This window comes from Mesoplodon mirus (assembly GCF_964341445.2).
Source record: "Mesoplodon mirus genome assembly, chromosome: 8".
Classification (NCBI taxonomy): Eukaryota; Metazoa; Chordata; class Mammalia; order Artiodactyla; family Ziphiidae; genus Mesoplodon; species Mesoplodon mirus.
This window is the reverse complement of record NC_138984.1, coordinates 7,793,159-7,811,800: the sequence shown is the minus strand read 5'-3', so window position 1 is coordinate 7,811,800 and position 18,642 is coordinate 7,793,159. Positions and strand designations below refer to the sequence as shown.

Below are 18,642 nucleotides of genomic sequence, written 5' to 3'. Positions count from 1 at the left end.
CGCTCTCCACAACTAGAGAAAGCCCGCGCACAGCAACAAAGACCCAATGCAGACATACATACATAAAGAAATAAATAAAATGAGGTTTCCTTTATTAAAAAAATATTTATTAATGTTAATTGCAAAGTACGTTTCACAGATAAAAGAATACATGTAACACTTATGTAATTTTTGAATTCTTGTATTTAAACCAACCCTCGAACTCACCACCCAGATTAAGAAATCTGTCACAATACTGTTGAAGCTCCCTGTGTGTTCCTCTCTGTCCTAACCCCTAATTTTTTCCCAGGAGGTAACCACTGTCTCAAACATCTACTTTTCTTTATAATTTACCCATATTTATATCCCTGAAAGTGTTAGATTTGCTTGTTTTTGAACCTTATAAAAAATACCATGCTATGCAGATTCTTCTGCGACTTGCTTTTTTTTTTCATTTAACATTATGTTTCCAAGATATATTCATATATTTCATTCATTTTAATTCATAATATTTCTGTTCCCTGAAATATACTATAATTTGTTTATCTAGCAGTGCATGTTTGGGTTGAACTGAAGGTTTTGCTATTATAAACAATGCTCCTGTGGACATTCCAGTGCTTACTAACTGGTTTCTGTAGACTGTACTTAAGAGTAAAATTACTGGGCCTCCCTGGTGGCGCAGTGGTTGAGAGTCCGCCTGCCGATGCAGGGGATATGGGTTCGTGCCCCGGTCCGGGAGGATCCCATATGCCACGGAGTGGCTGGGCCCGTGAGCCATGGCCGCTGGGCCTGTGCGTCCGGAGCCTGTGCTCCACAACGGGAGAGGCCACGGCAGTGAGGGGCCCGCGTACTGCAAAAAAAAAAAAAAAAAAAAAAAAAAAAAGAGTAAAATTACTGCATCATCTGTGATACATATGTGTATGTTTAACTTTACAACTTTACAGCCAGATCATTTTCCAAAGTGGCTGTACCCATTTTTAGTCCTACCAGCAGTGTTTAAACTCCATTGCTTCACATTCTTATCAACAAGTGATATTGTTAGACTCTTCAGTTTTTGCCAAACAAGTGGATGTAAAATGGTATCTCACTGTGATTTCGATTTGTATTTTCCTAATTACTGATGAGATTGTGCACCTTTTCATATATTTATGGTCATTATGTTTCCTCTCCTAGAGATTATCTTTAATGGTTTTACTCAATTTTTCACAGTTAATTTCTTGTTTTGATAATTTAGATTTAAAATTGCAAAAATGGTACAGAGAGTTCCTGTATCCCCTTTACCCAGCTTCTCCTTATGTGAACATCTTTATATTATCATAGAATATTTACCAAAACTAAGACATTAACTTTGGTACAATACTGTTAAATAAAGTATAGAATTTATTCAGATCTTATCAGGTTTTCAACTAACCTCCTTTTTCTGTTTGAGTATCTGTTCCAGGATCCTACATTGCAGTTGTCATGTCACTGTAGTTTTTCCAATTTGTGATAATTCCTCAGCCTTGTCTTTCATGACCTTGACACTTTTGAAGAGTACTGGTCAGTGATTTTGAATGTTTCTCAGTTTGGGTTTGTCTTATGTCTTTTCATGATTAGACTGAGATTAAGCATTATTGGGAAGGATACCACAAAGTGATGTACATCATATCAGGGGGTACGTGATGTCAGCATGTATACTGGTGAAGTTAACCTTGATCACTTGGCTAAGATGGTATCTGCCAGAATTCCTAACTTACTATTTTCCCTTGTAAATATTATACTATATTCTGGGAGATATTTTTTGAAACTCTGCAATTCTCTTTTTGCTTAAACTTTCACTCACTCATTTTAGCATTCTTTTTTAACTGAGCTGTTTGTCATTTGATTTTTTTTTTTGGAGTTCAAAAAATATTCTAGAAAGTAGTCTTTTAGCAGTTAATAATATGGAGAATATCTTTTCCTTGGTTTAAGAGTTGTCTTTTTGTGTTGTTAATGTTGACTTCTGAAGAACAGACACTTTAAGTTACATTTTCTAACTTTTTCGTGCTGGTATATAAAATTACCGTTAATTTTTGTATATTAATTCTTTATCCAGATACCTTGCTAAATCCCCTTATTAATTTTAATACTTTGGGTATAGTTTCCTTTGGATTTTTAATGTAGATAATCATATCATTGGTAAACAGATTTGTTTCTTCATTTCAAATCCCTAAAACTTTTATTTCTTTTTCAAATCTTCCTGAACTGGCAACTCACAATTGGGAAGGAGATATTTTCCACACAAATGAGTAATGACAGTTCAATTTTGAGTGAAAAAAATAGTAGCAGGCATTTTTTCTTGTTCCTGATTTTTTTGATATTAGTATTAATAACTTTGCTAATGTGGCAGCTGGTTATTAAAGGACTCAAGTGTTTACCTAGATCCTTGTTTTGGGTTTTATTTATTTTTTTACCATCTTCAGTTTTCTTAGTTTTCCTTTGGAGTTTCAAGGAGGAATAGAATGCCTTTTTTCCAGGCTCAAGAGCATTAATTTGTTTATTTATTTATTCAACCATCATGTATTGGGCGCTTAAGATGAACAAGCAGCAGTGTAAGATACAGAAACAAAGAAATGTTTATTCTCTTTAGGATGATTCTCCTCATCTATAATAAATCAGAGATGTACAATACCTAAACCACTATTACACAGCTAGAAAGAGGCATGTGCCAGAAAGGAGATATAATCAAAGGAGAGTGATAATACTGAGGAGAGAGATCTGCTCTGGGGAAGGGATGACTTCTTGGTCTTGCTGCTATATTCCATGAAGGTGAAATGAGCTTGTTTTATTTTTTGGGGGCCTGGTTCAACATGGAAATCATAAAGGGAGTGGCTTTAAGATAGAAATACATTGCTTAAGGAAGGAGCCATTAAGTATTTTTATGCTCTAGAACCAACCGTACCATGTCAGTGTGTACTGAATATCTACAAGATATATGATGTGAACAGTCCTGAGATTTTATTTTTGGTAGTAAGAGCTTTATATTTTCTGTTGCAGAGTGAAGGGAAGGAAAGGAAAGTTTGCTTCTCATGGAAGATATTTTAAAATATTTTTATATTAGTTAGGATGCTTTTAGCACCAAGTGATAGAAAACCCTGACCCAAAGTGACTTAAATAATAAGGGAATATATTATCTCACATAAGTGGGAATCCAGAGGTTGTGCAGGCTTCAGGCCTAGTATAGTCAGTGACTTGATATTATCAGATTGCCCTTTGCTGTTTTCAGTGATCTAGCAGTGGATTCTCTATGGCTGTGAAGATGGCTGCCAGTGTAGTCAAGATGCATGCTTTCTTGATCACATCAAACAAGGACGGGGGAAATTCTGTCCAACCATGATATCGATTATGGTCTCCAGGGGAGCTATGCTCTGATTTTATTAGAATAATGAAGATCTAAAGATGAGATGAGTTCCCTCTATGAAGAAGATTAGGTTTCTATTAGGAAAGAGGAAGAGGGGATTGAATGTTGGTTAGGCAACCAGCACTGGGCACCATAGTTTCATTATAATAAATGTTTCTATAATTTTTAAATTAAAAATGTTACAACATTAAAGGAAGTTTAGAAAATAGAGAAAATAGTCACTCATAATCCTTTTTCTCTAAAAAAAAATTAACGCCATTCCCTTTTAATCTTTTCATAAATGTTTTTACATAGTTAAATTATACTATTCCTAAATACATTTTATTTTTTTACTTTATGTCATAGTCATTTTTATGTTGCTACATTTTCAGAATTATTTTTTAAATGCATAATAATCAGTTGAACAAATATACCATGGTTCAGTTTATCATTTACCTATTAGTGGAAATATAGATAACTTCTTTTACTCATTTGTCTCAGTTTTATTTTTTAGAACAGTTTCATATTTACAGAAAAATTGTCAAGATGGTACAGGGAGTTCTCATATACCGCCGCACCTAGTTTCCCCTATTGTTATCATGTAGTATGGTTCATTCGTTACAGTTAATGAACCAAAACTAATATGTTATTATTAACTAGGGTCCATACCTTTATTCAGAAATCCTTGATTTTAAAAAAATCTAACATCCTTTTTCTGTTCAGGGTTCCCATTTAGAATACCTGTATATCACATTTAGTTGTCATGTCTCTTTAGGGTCCTCTTGGCTGTGAGAGTTTCCAAGTTATTTGTTTTTTTTTTTTTTTAATTCTTTATCAATCATAACTTTTTATTTTTTTAATTAATTAATTTCTTTATTTTTGGCTGTGTTGGGTCTTCGTTGCTATGCCCAGGCTTTCTCTAGTTGGGGCAAGCAGGGGCTACTCTTAGTTGTGGTGCGCGGGCTTCTCACTGCAGTGGCTTCTCTTGTTGCGGAGCACAGGCTCTAGGCCCGCAGGCTTCAGTAGTTGTGTCTCATGGGCTCTAGAGAGCAGGCTCAGGAGTTGTAGTGCACGGGCTTAGTTGCTCTGCGGCATGTGGGATCTTCCTGGACCAGGGCTTGAACCCGTGTCGAACCCGTGTCCCCTGCATTGGCAGGCGGATTCTTAACCACTGTGCCACCAGGGAAGTCCCCCAAGTTATTTTTGAAGGACATATTTTAGTGCAGAGTAGGTTGCTTTTTAAGAGAATTGGCCATTTAAAAAATATATTTATTTATTTATTGGCTGCATTGGGTCTTCATTGCTGCACGCAGGCTCTCTCTAGTTGCGGCGAGCAGGGGCTACTCTTTGTTGTGGTGCGCGGGCTTCTCATTGCAGTGGCTTCTCTTGTTGCAGGGCACAGGCTCTAGGTGCGTGGGCTTCAGTAGCTGTGGCTCATGGACTCTAGAGCACAGGCTCAGTAGTTGTGGTGCACAGGCTTGGTTGCTCTGCGGCATGTGGGATCTTCCCGGACCAGGGATTGAACCTGTGTACCCTGCATTGGCAGGCGGATTCTTATCCACTGCACTACGAGAGAAGCCCCTGGCTAGACATTTTGATGCAACATTGAATCATAGTTGTCCTAAAGCAGCTGTTACCATCTTTTCAGGCAGTGAATAGAAGACAGAAACTGCTTAGAAAGTTGTAATATTTGAACTGTAACACGTGAAAGGGAAAGTTACTTTCAGTATTCATTTAAACTAAAATTTACACTGAAATAAAAATATAAAACAAATCCTTCTGTAAGAGAAATACACAATGTGTAAGTCAGTTCCTTACTAGCTTCTGCTTTTGTTTAGATCCCAAGGTATTTTGGTTTTTAGAGTGATGGCAGAATTTATAAGTAGACAACATATGATTCTTTCTGGGGCATCTAAGGTCTGAATACATGAGCTCTTATTGCTGACCTGTTAGATTTTTATCTCCTGCAGGCTGTCTAGTCTATGCTACTATCAAATGCATCTTGAGTGAAAACCTATAATATATTTATTTAAATATGATATTTGAGAAACATTCTCTGTAACTTAGTAAAATAAATGTTAATTACTACTAATAGAAACTTGGAGTCATTGATCACATTTGGAGGCCCTAACCAAAATATAATTTTGTTTTTATAGGCCATGTTATAATTTCAATGAACAAATCAAGATTATTTGGACTCAGAATAGAGCCTGGTGAAAAAATTTTGCCAGAACACAAAGCAACAATAAAATTAAATAAGATAAAAGACAGGTTTTTTTTTTTTTATTTCCTTTAAATTTCAGCAAAGATCTAATGACTGACATGACTTGTTCTGACGAATATTAGGTCCATCATCACCTGCTTACTTTTGTCCTCCTTTCCTTTCACCTTTCCATCCCAAAAGAAGTGGATCCAGTACTCAGCACTAGTCTTCTTTTTGGAGAAATTGCTCCATTTCTTGGTAGGCTGTCGTCTTTATCTAGCAGTCCTTCAGAAATGGTTTGTGAGAATTACATTCTGTGAGTTCTTGCATTTAAAAATCTTAATCTTTAAAGTCCACTAACTTCAGTGATAATTTTCTGTATTAGTTTTTCCTGAGACATGGTATATACCCTTTCTGTCTGTAAAATTTCTTTTATTTCAGGAAAGTTGTCTTAGTGATATTTTTGAAAATGTTTTCTATTTCATATATGCAGTTCCTTCCTTCAGGAATATTAGTTATGCCAATGTTTGATCTCCATCACCTACCTTTCATATCTGTTTTCCCTATAATCTTTTTATACTCTTAGTACGTTCCAATTTCATTTTTTCCCACTTCTCTCAGACTTTTCTCTATGATCCTTATTTTTTTTCAAATAGTGTCAGTTCTTCATTAGTTATCTGCCGTATGACTTTTCATTTCTGTGATGGTTTTGTTTTTCTTTTCTACTTATTTCCTGTTTCCTAGGTCTAACACACTAGTTTTTATTTCCTTTTGTGAAATTTATTTATTTTGTATGCACTTGGATCTTTGCTTTGAGCTCTTCTTTAGTGGTGATATTTTCATAAATTTTTGAGTTCTTGCTAATATCTTTGGTCAAGATAGTCATTTCTGTGTCTGTTTACTTACAAAGTATGTTTTCTCCTTCTGCCATTTCCCTTGCTTGTTCTTTTCTTCCTTTTTACAGGCAGTATTTTTTGTAATGGAACACCTGGAATGGCTCCTCTCCCCACCTTCCCCCCCGCCCCGCATCTTTAAATAATGAGTTCTTAGATTTTAGCATTATAGTTTTTAAGTTGGATATTATAAAATGCCGTTTGTTCAGGTGTTTAAGCCCTCCATTAACAAGCATAAGATGATCATTTTTGGCCACTCCAGTCTCACCAAGTAGGAGTAGGATGGCCACTGTGTTTTAAGTCTGCCTCACAAAGACTGTTACTGAGACTCCTACCCACATATTAGAATGTGTTTCTTTTCATATTAGTTTAATTCTCTAATAAGCTCTATATGATCTACTTTGTTGTTTATACTTCTTCCAAAAACTGTGTATGCTGTTGGATTATATGTATGGTTAATTATTTTACATGTTTTTTTAAATACTGTAGGAGAGAATCATGTGAAATTGTGTTTTATAGGTAAAAAATGGTCAGATATATTGGTAATTTCATATGGATCAACATAATATACGATTAACCTCTTTATATCATTACTTGCCATTCTTGAACCCTTACTTCTGAGTCATCTCTCAGCTGACTCGAATTGCACGTTGTTCTTTTCAGGAGGGAAGTAGGAAGTATATTTCATGCCTTGTTAATAAATCCGTTGGGATTCTTAGAGTCTTAGCTTTGAATTCAGAGGAATCACAACAGTCCTCAGAGGTACTAAAGTCTCTCAAATGTAGAAGTGAGTATTACTGTGAGTGAGTCTTAAGTATGACAGTGAAAGGCCCAACCCCTTCCTTGTACTCTGGGTCCCCAGACGATGTGCACAACTCTCGAATAATAAAAGCAACGTTATATCCCAACCTCATAAGATGTTACCTCCCGATTTAGCCCATCAGTACGCTATACATCATTCTAATCAGTGAATTCAGTGGGCTTCTCTACTTCTATAAGGTGAAATTCCTGATTACAAACAGTACTGAGTGAGGTAACATAATAGCTTAAACAGTATTTGGTAAATCTGTGGACTGTGGTGTTTATAAGCAAGGTGGGTAGGACAAATGAAGACAGCAAACCCAAACCCAGAATTAGTGTTTCTTTTAATGGAGAAAGATTACTGTCCTCTTCATCATAGAAGAACTCAGTGAACTAAATCTGCTATCAGCTGGTTGCTGGGTCCTCCTGCCGTGGTTCTGTATCAGGGGCACAGAGTTGGTTGCTGCTGCTGGACAGCTGGCATCCTGTAAGGGTTGGTTAGCATTAGTGAGAGGAAGCTCATGCTGTGGAGCTCATTTCCTGTCACCAGGTACTTTGTTCTTATGCCCACTGAGCAAGCACTTCAGTGCCTGGGGAAGGGGGTTGGTTGACATTCTCAAGGTCATCTTGCTTCCACAGTGGGAGTCTTTTGCTGACCATTCTCATGGAATACAAATAATCATACTCTGGGCCCATTGCAATTGGCCCGTGTCTCCATGTCTGTTCCCCAGATGTCTTTGTCACCAGTCCGCCAATCTTTCTTCTTTTAGGTCCCTATCCATCTGGTTAAACATGTAGCCTCTGCCCGTCAGGCCATCTTTCCTCAGCCAAAGTAGACCATGGATATATTGCTTGAAGTTCTGCCTGCAGGGAGGAAGTTTCTGCTCTACTGTCTTTTCACAGACCACTGCTTAGGATGGATATGCTATCATAGTCCATTTATGACTTGTGACAATGAAAGGTCAGTTAGAACTAGCCATCCAAGGTACTCAGACCTTTCTGCATCTTCCTATATCTTGTGTTTCTTAATCTTGTATTTCTATGTATATACATATATGAAATATATATATATGGTTTGGTTCTCTTGAGTCTTACTCTTTCTGATTAGTACTCCTACTTTTCATGTAAGAGACTTAGTAAGACTCTGAATTCAACAATATAGTGACTTATCACCCTTGGATTTTTATTTATTTATTTATTTATTTATTGTTTTTTGGGTCTTTTGTTTATTTTATTTTATTTATTTATTTTTTATACAGCAGGTTCTTATTAGTTATCTATTTTATACATATTAATGTATATATGTCAATCCCAACCTCCCAGTTCATCCCTCCACCACCACCACCCGCCCTGCCGCTTTCCCCCCTTGATGTCCATACATTTGTTCTCTACATTTGTGTCTCTATTTCTGCCTTGCAAACTGGTTCATCTGGACCATTTTGCTAGATTCCACATATATGCATTAATATATAATATTTGTTTTTCTCCTTCTGGCTTACGTCACTTTGTATGACAGTTGCTAGGTCCAGCCACGTCTCAACAAATGACCCATTTTCATTCCTCTTTACAGCTGAGTAATATTCCATTGTATATTTGTACCACATCTTCTTTATCCATTTGTCTGTCGATGGGCATTTAGGTTTCTTCCATGACCCGGCTATTGTAAATAGTGCTGCAGTGAACATTGGGGTGCATGTGTCTTTTTGAATTATGGTTTTCTCTGGGTATATGCCCAGTAGTGGGATTGCTGGGCCATATGGTAATTCTATTTTTAGTTTTTTAAGGAACCTCCGTATTGTTCTCCATAGTGCTGTATCAATTTACATTCCCACCAACAGTGCAAGAGGGTTCCCTTTTCTCCACACCCTCTCCAGCATTTGTTGTTTGTAGGTTTTCTGATGATGCCCATTCTAACCGGTGTGAGGTGATACCTCATTGTAGTTTTGACTTGCATTTCTCTAATCATTAGTGATGCTGAGCAGCTTTTCATGTGCTTCTTGGCCATCTGTATGTCTTCTTTGGAGAAATGTCTATTTAGGTCTTCTGCCCATTTACGGATTGGGTTTTTTTTTTTTTAATATTGAGCTGCATGATCTGTTTATATATTTTGGACATTAATCTTTTGCCCGTTGATTTATTTGCAAATATTTTATCCCACTCTGAGGGTTGTCTTTTCGTCTTGTTTGTAGTTTCCTTTGCTGTGCAAAAGCTTTTAAGTTTCATTAGGTCCCATTTGTTTATTTTTGTTTTTATTTCCATTACTCTAGGAGGTGGATCAAAAAAGATCTTGCTGTGACTTATGTCAAAGTGTGTTCCTCCTATGTTTTCCTCTAAGAGTTTTATAGTGTCCGGTCTTACATTTAGGTCTATAATCCATTTTGAGTTTATTTTTGTGTATGGTGTGTGTTAGGGAGTGTTCTAATTTCATCCTTTTACATGTAGCTGTCCAGTTTTCCCAGCACCACTTATTGAAGAGACTGTCTTTTCTCCATTGTATATCTTTGCCTCCTTTGTCATAGATTAGTTGACCATAGGTATGTGGGTTTATCTCTGTCTTTCTATCCGTTCCATTGATCTATATTTCTGTTTTTGTGTCAGTACCACGTTGTCTTGATTACTGTAGCTTTGTAGTATAGTCTTAAGTCAGGGAGTCTGATTCCTCCAACTACGTTTTTTTTCCCCCTCAAGACTGCTTTGGCTATTTGGGGTCTTGTGTCTCCATACAAATTTTAAGATATTTGTTCTAATTCTGGAAAAAAAGGCCACTGGTAATTTGATAGGGATTGCACTGAATCTGTAGATTGCTTTGGGTAGTATAGTCATTTTCACAATATTGATTCTTCCAGTCCAAGAACATGGTATATCTCTCCATCTGTCTGTGTCATCTTTGATTTCTTTCATCAGTGTCTTATAGTTTTCTGAGTGCAGGTCTTTTACCTCCTTAGGTGGGTTTATTCCTAGGTATTTTATTCTTTTTGTTGCAATGGTGAATGGGATTGTTTCCTTAATTTCTCTTTCTGGTGTTTTGTTGTTAGTGTATAGGAGTGCAAGAGATTTCTGTGCATTAATTTTGTATCCTGCAACTTTACCAAATTTATTGATTAGCTCTAGTAGTTTTCTGGTGGCTTCTTTAGGATTCTCTATGTATGGTATCATGTCATGTGCAAATAGTGACAGTTTTACTTCTTCTTTTCCAATTTGTATTCCTTTTATTTCTTTTTCTTCTCTGATTGCCATGGCTAGGACTATGGCAATAGTCTTAAACTATGTTGAATAATTGTGGCGAGAGTGGACATCCTTGTCTTGTTCCTGATCGTAGAGGAAATGCTTTCAGGTTTTCACCATTGAGAATGATGTTTGCTGTGGGTTTGTCTTATATGGCCTTTATTATTTTGACATAGGTTCCCTCTATGCCCACTTTCTGTAGAGTTTTTATCATAAATGGGTGTTCAATTTTGTTGAAAGCTTTCTCTGCATCTATTGAGATGATCATATGGTTTTTATTCTTCAGTTTGTTAATATGGTGTATCACATTGATTGATTTGCATATACTGAAGAATCCATGCATCCCTGGGATAAATCCCACTTGATCATGGTGTATGATCCTGTTAATGCGTTGTTGGATTCTGTTTGCTAGTATTTTGTTGAGGATTTTTGCATCTATATTCATCAGTGATATTGGTCTGTAATTTTCTTTTTTTGTAGTATCTCTGTCTCTTTTGGTATCAGGGTGATGGTGGCCTCGTAGAATGAGTTTGGGAGTGTTTCTTCCTCTGCAGTTTTTTGGAAGAGTTTGAGAAGAATGGGTTTTAGCTCTTCTCTAAATGTTTGATAGAATTCGCCTGTGAAGCCATCTGGTCCTGGACTTTCGTTTGTTGTAGGATTTTTAGTCACAGTTTCAATTTCATTACTTGTTATTGGTCTGTTCATATTTTCTGTTTCTTCCTGGTTCAGTCTTGGAAGGTTATACCTTTCTAAGAATGTCCATTTCTTCCAGGTTGTCTATTTTATTGGCATAGAGTTGCTTGTAGTAGTCTCTTAGGATGCTTTTTTATTTCTGTTATGTCTGTTGTAACTTCTCCTTTTTCATTTCTAATTTTATTGATTTGAGTCCTCTCCCTCTTTTTCTTGATGAGTCTGGCTAAAGGTTTATCAATTTTGTTTATCTTCTCAAAGAACCAGCTTTTAGTTTTATTGATCTTTGCTATTGTTTTCTTTGCTTCTATTTCATTTATTTCTGCTCTGATCTTTATGATTTCTTTCCTTCTACTAACTTTGGGTTTTGTTTGTTCTTCTTTCTCTAGTTCCTTTAGGTGTAATGTTAGATTGTTTGAGATTTTTCTTGTTTCTTGAGGTAGGATTGTATTGCTACAAACTTCCCTCTTAGTACTGCTTTTGCTACATCCCATAAGTTTTCGATTGTCATGTTTTCATTGTCATTTGTCTCTAGGTAGTTTTTGATTTCTTCAGTGATCTCTTGGTTATTTAGTATCGTATTGTTTAGCCTCCATGTGTTTGTGTTTTTTACATTTTTTCCCCTGTAATTGATTTCTAATCTCATAGCGTTGTGGCCGAAAAAGATGCTTGATACGATTTCAATTTTCTTAAATTTACTGACGCTTGATTTGTGACCCAAGATGTGATCTATCCTGGAGAATGTTCCATATGCACTTGAGAAGAAAGTGTAATCTGGTGTTTTTAGATGGAATATCCTATAAGTATCAGTTAAATCTATCTGGTCTGTTGTGTCATTTCAAGCTTGTGTTTCCTTATTAATTTTCTGTTTGGATGATCTGTCCATTGGTGTAAGTGAGGTGTTAAAGTCCCCCACTATTTTTATGTTACTGTCAGTTTCCTCTTTTATAACTGTTAGCAGTTGCCTTATGTATTGAGGTGCTCCTATGTTGGGTGCATATATATTTATAATTGTTATATCTTCTTCTTGGATTGATCCCTTGATCATTATGTAGTGTCCTTCCTTGTCTCTTGTAACAGTCTTTATTTTAAAGTCTATTTTATCTGATATGAGTATTGCTACTCCAGCTTTCTTTTGATTTCCATTTGCATGGAATATCTTTTTCCATCCCCTCGCTTTCAGTCTGTATGTGCCCCTAGGTCTGAAGTGGGTCTCCTGTAGGCAGCATATATATGGGTCTTGTTTTTGTATCCATTCAGCGAGCCTGTGTCTTTTGGTTGGAGCATTTAATCCATTCATGTTTAAGGTCATTATTGATATGTATGTTCCTGTTACCATTTTCTTAGTTGTTATGGGTTTATTTTGTAGGACCTTTTCTTCTCTTGTTTTTCCCACTTAGAGATGTTCCTTTAGCATTTGTTGTAAAGCTGATTTGGTGGTGCTGAATTCTCTTAGCTTTTGCTTGTCTGTAAAGCTTTTGATTTCTCCATCGAATCTGAATGAGGTCCTTGCTGGGTAGAGTAATCTTGGTTGTAGGTTCTTCCCTTTCATCACTTTAAATATATCATGCCACTCCCTTCTGGCCTGCACAGTTTCTGCTGAGAAATCAGCTGTTAACATTATGGGAGTTCCCTTGTATGTTATTTGTCGTTTTTCCCTTGTTGCTTTCAGTAATTTTTCTTTGCCTTTAGTTTTTGTCAGTTTGATTACTATGTGTCTCGGCATGTTTCTCCTCGGTTTATCCTGCCTGAAACTCTCTGTGCTTCCTGGACTTGGGTGGCTATTTCCTTTCCCATGTTAGGGAAGTTTTCAACTATGATCTCTTCAGATATTTTCTCGGGTCCTTTCTCTCTCTCTTTTCCTTCTGGGATCCCTGTAATGTGAATACGTTTAATGTTGTTCCAGAGGTGTCTTAGGCTGTCTTCATTTCTTTTCATTCTTTTTCTTTCTTCTGTTCTGTGGCAGTGAATTCCACCATTCTGTCTTCCAGGTCACTTATCCGTTCTTCTGCCTCAGTTATTCTGCTATTGATTCTTTGTAGTGTATATTTCAGTTACTGTATTGTTCATCTCTGTTTGTTTGTTCTTTAATTCTCCTAGGTGTTTGTTCTTTAATTCTTCTGGGTCTTTGTTAAACATTTCTTGCATCTTCTCGATCTTTGCCTCCATTCTTTTTCCGAGGTCCTGTATCATCATATCTGTCGTTATTATGAATTCTTTTTTTGGAAGGTTGCCTATCTCCACTTCATTTAGTTGTTTTTCTGGGGTTTTATCTTGTTTGTTCATCTGGTACATAGTCTTCTGCCTTTTCATTTTGTCTGTCTTTCTGTGAATGTGGATTTCGTTCCACAGGCTGCAGAATTGTAGTACTTCTTGCTTCTGCTATCTGCCCCCTGGTGGATGAGGCTATCTAAGAGGCTTGTGCAAGCTTCCTGATGGGAGAGACTGGTGGTAGGTCTTCTCTCAACATTCTTATTCAGCATCACATTGGAACACCTGCTAGTATTGGTGGGTCTCCTGCAGAGGCGGGGGGTGGCTGTGGCTCAGTGTGGGGACAAGGACACTGGAAGCCGGATTTTAATTTTTGTTTATTTATTTTGTTGCCGTCTTAGCCTGGCAGCTGCAATAGATTCAAAATAATTTTTTTGATACACATAGGAAGTCACTGAGTTTCCATCTTAGCCTGGAATCAAGACTTTAGAGGTTGAACATGTAATTCTTTTGTTTCCACCCTCTTTTCAGGTTCTCCAGGTCTCTCACTGTTTCTGTGAGCTCTTTGGTATCTTTCCAATAAATTTCTTTTCCATCTGGCGTTAGTTTCTCATGCTTACAACCAAGAACCCAGACAAACCCATTAGTATTAGGAGATGGATGTAGAGAACAAAACCTCAGGAACCTGTGAGAATAATTGTTTAGATGGGCTGGAGGTAACTCAGGTCCCATTAATTTAAAAAATATTAATTTCCAAAATGTTCTTCAAACTTCAGAGGTGACAATAGGTTCCCCAAATCCTCAACAGGAACTGCATTCTAGTGAACACAGGTCATAATGCTGTCATTTTGAAAATTAATGAGACCTGAGTCTTTAACTGTCTAGATTCTTGGTTGCAAACAGGAGAAACCAACTGTGGTTGGAAAAGGAATTTATTAGAAGGATACTGAAGGGCTCATAGAAACAGTAAGAGTCTTGAATGTCCTGAGAAAGTTATGAGTAGGAACAAAGGCCAGTCTGGAAAGCCAAGAAGAAGAAGTTCAACCATAGTCTTTTATCAGGATTAGTTTGGCCACAATGGCAACAGTTCTTTAATGGTTCAACCACTGCTCTTGCAGGACAGCATTGCCGTTGGGTATTGCTACCACCACTACTTTCAGTGGGAACCACTCTAGCTGCCGTGAGTCCTAAGCACCTGTTTATGTTTGTGTCATTCTCTTCACATTCAAAGTCTTGAATTGAAGCAGAGTCTAAGTCATACAGTGTGCTGGCTTTCACAATAGTTTCACAGTGTACTACTTTCCTAGAGTTAGAGGAGTCTTCTATAAAGAGATGCCAGGCATTAAGCAGGAGACTTCTGTAATGGGAATTGTAGTCCTTCGGTCCACTTACATGCAATGTGGAAGTCTTCCTTTCTGATTTGTATACCTTTTCTTTCTTTTTCTTGCTTTATGGTTCTCACTAGGACTTCCAATACCATGTTTAATACTATTGGTGAGAGTGAACACCCTTGTCTTCCTGATCTGGAGGAGAGCATTTAGTCTTTCACTATTAAGTTGAGGACCTTCCTGTTCATTGCTCATTTGCTGAGTGTTTTGATCATGAATAGATGTTGAATTTTGTTAAATGCTTTTTTGCTTCTATTGAGATAATTGTATGTGTTTTTTCATTGTTTGCTAATTGATGAATTAAATTGATTAATTTTTGAATGTCAGACAGATCTTGAATTACTTGGTCTTGAATGTTGTATTATCATTTTATATATTGCTGAATTCTATTGGCTAATATTTCATAAGAATTTTAAGTCTGTTTTCCACGAGGGAGATTGCTCTCATGAATCCTTTGTCTGATTTTGTTTTCAGGGTGATGCTGGCTTCATAAAACTAGTTAGGACATGTTCTGTCCTAGTCTGCATCCTGAAAGAGTTTCTATGGAATTAGTATTAATTCTTCCTTGAAGACTTAGTAGCATTCTCCAGTGAAACCATCTGGGCCTGGATTTTTCTTGGTGGGAACATTTTAAACTATGAATTCAGTTTCTTTAGTAGATAAAGGAATATTTAGGTATTGGTATCTGCTTGAGGAGTCTTAGGCAGTGTGTGTCTTTCAAGGAGTTTACCCATTTCATCCAAGATGTTGAATTTGTTGGCCTAGAGTCGCTCATAATTCCTTTATTATTCTTTTAATACTCATAGGATCTATAAAAATGTTCTCTCATTCCTGATATGGGTAACCTTATTCCTTATTTTTCATGCTCAGCCTCACCAGAAGCTTACCTAGTTTATTATCTTTTCAAAGAATCAGCTTTTGATTTTATTGGTTTTCTTTATTGTTTCTTCATTTCTTCATTTTCTATTCATTGATTCTTATTTCTTTATTATTTCCTTCCTTCTGCTTACCTGGGATCTAATTTGCTTTTCTTTTTTCAGTTTTTTAAGGTAGAAGTTTAGGTCACTGACACATTTCTTCTTTTCTAATATGAGTGTTTAATGCTGTAAATTTCCCTCAAAGCACTGCTTTAGCTGCTTCTTACAAACATTGATATGTTGTGTCTTATTCAGTTCAAAATATTTTCAATTCTCTTTGTACTTCTTCTTTAATCCATTGGTTGTTTAATTTTCATATATTTGTGGATCTTCCAGATAACTTTCTGTTATTTTTTTCCCATGTATTTTTGTTATCTTTGGCTTTTTGATGTGCTTTCTGGGAGATTACCACCTACATTTGAGGAGAAGGCACTGCTCTGAGCCACCATTGTATGTGGAATGCCTACAGGCCACCTGGAGCCCACAGGTCAACCCACAGGCTGCCTTGAGCCTGTGCTGGTGGGCAGGTGTATGTGTCAACAGTGGGCTGGTCTCTCTTGGCTGGCATATGAGAAATGGGGCCAGCCGTTCTGCCACCACTGCCATGTTCCAGTAGTGAGGCTGAAAATGGGAATTTGTTAAAAGTCTGCATGTAAGGCAACCACATACCCAGTCCCACTCCACCACTGTGTACCTAAGAACTCTAGTAGCCAGGCATCTACCCTTATGTAGGAAACAGAATCTTCTTCAAAGAAATTGAATGGCCCCAGAGAAGACCCTAATGCCAAAGCTAAACTCCTTGCAGGAATTACTGAGGGTGGATTCCTGGATCACCGTGGTGGATGAGTAGACCTATGCAATGGAAGAGGTAGCCTTCTCTCGTCTCCCCAGCACCCTCAGCAAACGTAGCTGTTTTGAGACTTATGTCATGTTTCCTTATCGACTATCTATATTCAGCACTTAACTTTAGACTTGTGGTCTGTATATGGCATGCCAATACTTAGAAGAATTGAGAATTATCAGTTTTGATATATGTGTAGATGTCCCATAGATAAAAGAGTGAGATCAGCCCTCTAAAAGATGGAATCCTACTCATAGCATCAGGACTGTCCTGTTAAATGCAATCTTACTTTTAATGGACCAGTACCTTAAAATGTGAATGGTCGTTTGCTGGGTGACTGGATTAAAGATCATTTAAATTTTCTTCTTGGTATATTTCTTTCTTTTCTAACTTCTCTAGAGTGAACATATATTACTTTTGTGTTCAGATAAAATATTTTAAAACATTAAGGGACAAATTAGTAGAATTGTGAAATAAATAAAAACATGAGATCTAATCTAGTAAGCATGACGTAAGGTATAGGCACTGTGAAACTAATGATTTAACAGCAAACTGGGTTGATGAGAATTGTCTCTAAAGGTGTTTACAAGAGAAATAATTGACAAAAGCTTTTAATTCTCCATGAAGAACAACTTCCAGTGTCCTAAGAAGGGCCGTCTGGCCCTACTCGCTGGGTTGGAATTCCTGAGGAAAGGTAAAATTATACTGTAGTCATGGCATTAGCAGGACAAGAGTATCCTCATCTCTTCTGCTTGTGCCCCCACCCCGTTCACTGGTGATGGTGTTCCTTCTGGGGGAGGGGTAGGAGGTTTTGAAGACTTTCCTACTACCCTCACTTTTAGAGAGGAAATGGGTCACCTATGTTTCATTACTCACTAACATGCTTATTCCTCTCTGTCCTGTCCACAGGCAGCTGGCTAAGAGTCTTGGGCAGGCTGGTGAAATCGAGCCTGAAACAGAAGGGATACTAACAGAGTATGGAGTGGATTTCTCTGATTTTTCTTCAGAAGTTTTAGAATGTCTCCCTCAAGGCCTGCCTTGGACAATTCCACCAGAGGAATTCAGCAAGAGAAGAGATTTAAGGTAAATATGTGAAACTCTTTAAGAACATCATGTTTCTTAGTATGAGTGTGTTTTGTGTTTGGTAGCTGCAATCATTGCTTTTGTCGTGGTCATCCATTTACAATGCTTGGTGTCAGTTTATCTCTTGTAAAAAATAAAATACAGTGTGTGTGTGTGAAAAAAAAAGGTAACTATGTGAGGTGATGGATGTAAAAGTATCCTTCTTCTGGTAATCATTTCAAAAAATAAATGTGTCAAATCAAAAAAAAAAAAAAAAAAGAACATCATGTTTCTATCTTTCTGCCTTCTGACTTAACTCTCCTAGGAGCTGGCCTCAGATATTCCCATCTTTCCACCAACATTCAAGTTCCGTACGATTGGGAACTCAGTACTCTGTACCAGAGCTTGGCCAATGATGGTCTCCAAGCTAAATGTAGCCCACTGACTGTTTATGTACAGCCCGTGAGCTAAGACTGGTTTTCATATTCTTAAATGGTTGAAAACAATCAAAACAATAATTTTTCATGAAAATTATATAAAATTCAAATTTCAGCATTCATGAAGTTGCATCGGAACACAGCCATGCTTATTTGGTTATATATTGTCTATGGCTATCTGTTTGCACTACAAGAGTAGAGTTGAATAGCTGCAACAGAGGCCATGTGGCCTGCAAAGCCTAAGATATTTGCTCTCTGGCCCTTTATAGAAGTGTGCTGACTTTTCTTCTAGACCTTGCTATTATAATTTCAAAAGGTGTAGTTGCCACCTTCTTTTCTCATTGCTACGCCCCATAGGTCTGGTCAAATAAAGACAGTTATCTGGTTAGAAATGCCTTCCTTTAAATGGGACTCTTCAGGCACAGAGCAAAGGATTCAAGACTTCTGTGCTTGGAGCTTCATTTTAAAGCTTTACTTTTAGGCCTGGAATTTGTTGGAAAGTACTTTTGTGGTATTTTTTTAACAACATCTTCTTTGAAGATGTTTCTTCATTGTGGGATGTTAGTTCTTTTCTGATATTTCTCTTCAGAATTTGGTTTCAGTACTGGCATTCATTTTGGATGCCACATGGAGATAT

General features: G+C 37.0%; 1 protein-coding gene across 4 annotated transcripts in view; it reads left to right on the top strand.

The window, feature by feature from the left end:
* The window catches only part of DIS3L2 (DIS3 like 3'-5' exoribonuclease 2), a 375,371-nt gene that overhangs the window by 171,562 nt on the left and 185,167 nt on the right, over nucleotides 1–18,642 (top strand). For all 4 annotated transcript variants that reach the window (XM_082631000.1, XM_082631001.1, XM_082631002.1 and 1 more), the window contains one exon: nucleotides 17,416–17,589. In XM_082631000.1, the coding sequence (XP_082487126.1) occupies nucleotides 17,416–17,589 (174 nt within the window). The remainder of the gene's footprint in view (nucleotides 1–17,415; nucleotides 17,590–18,642) is intronic.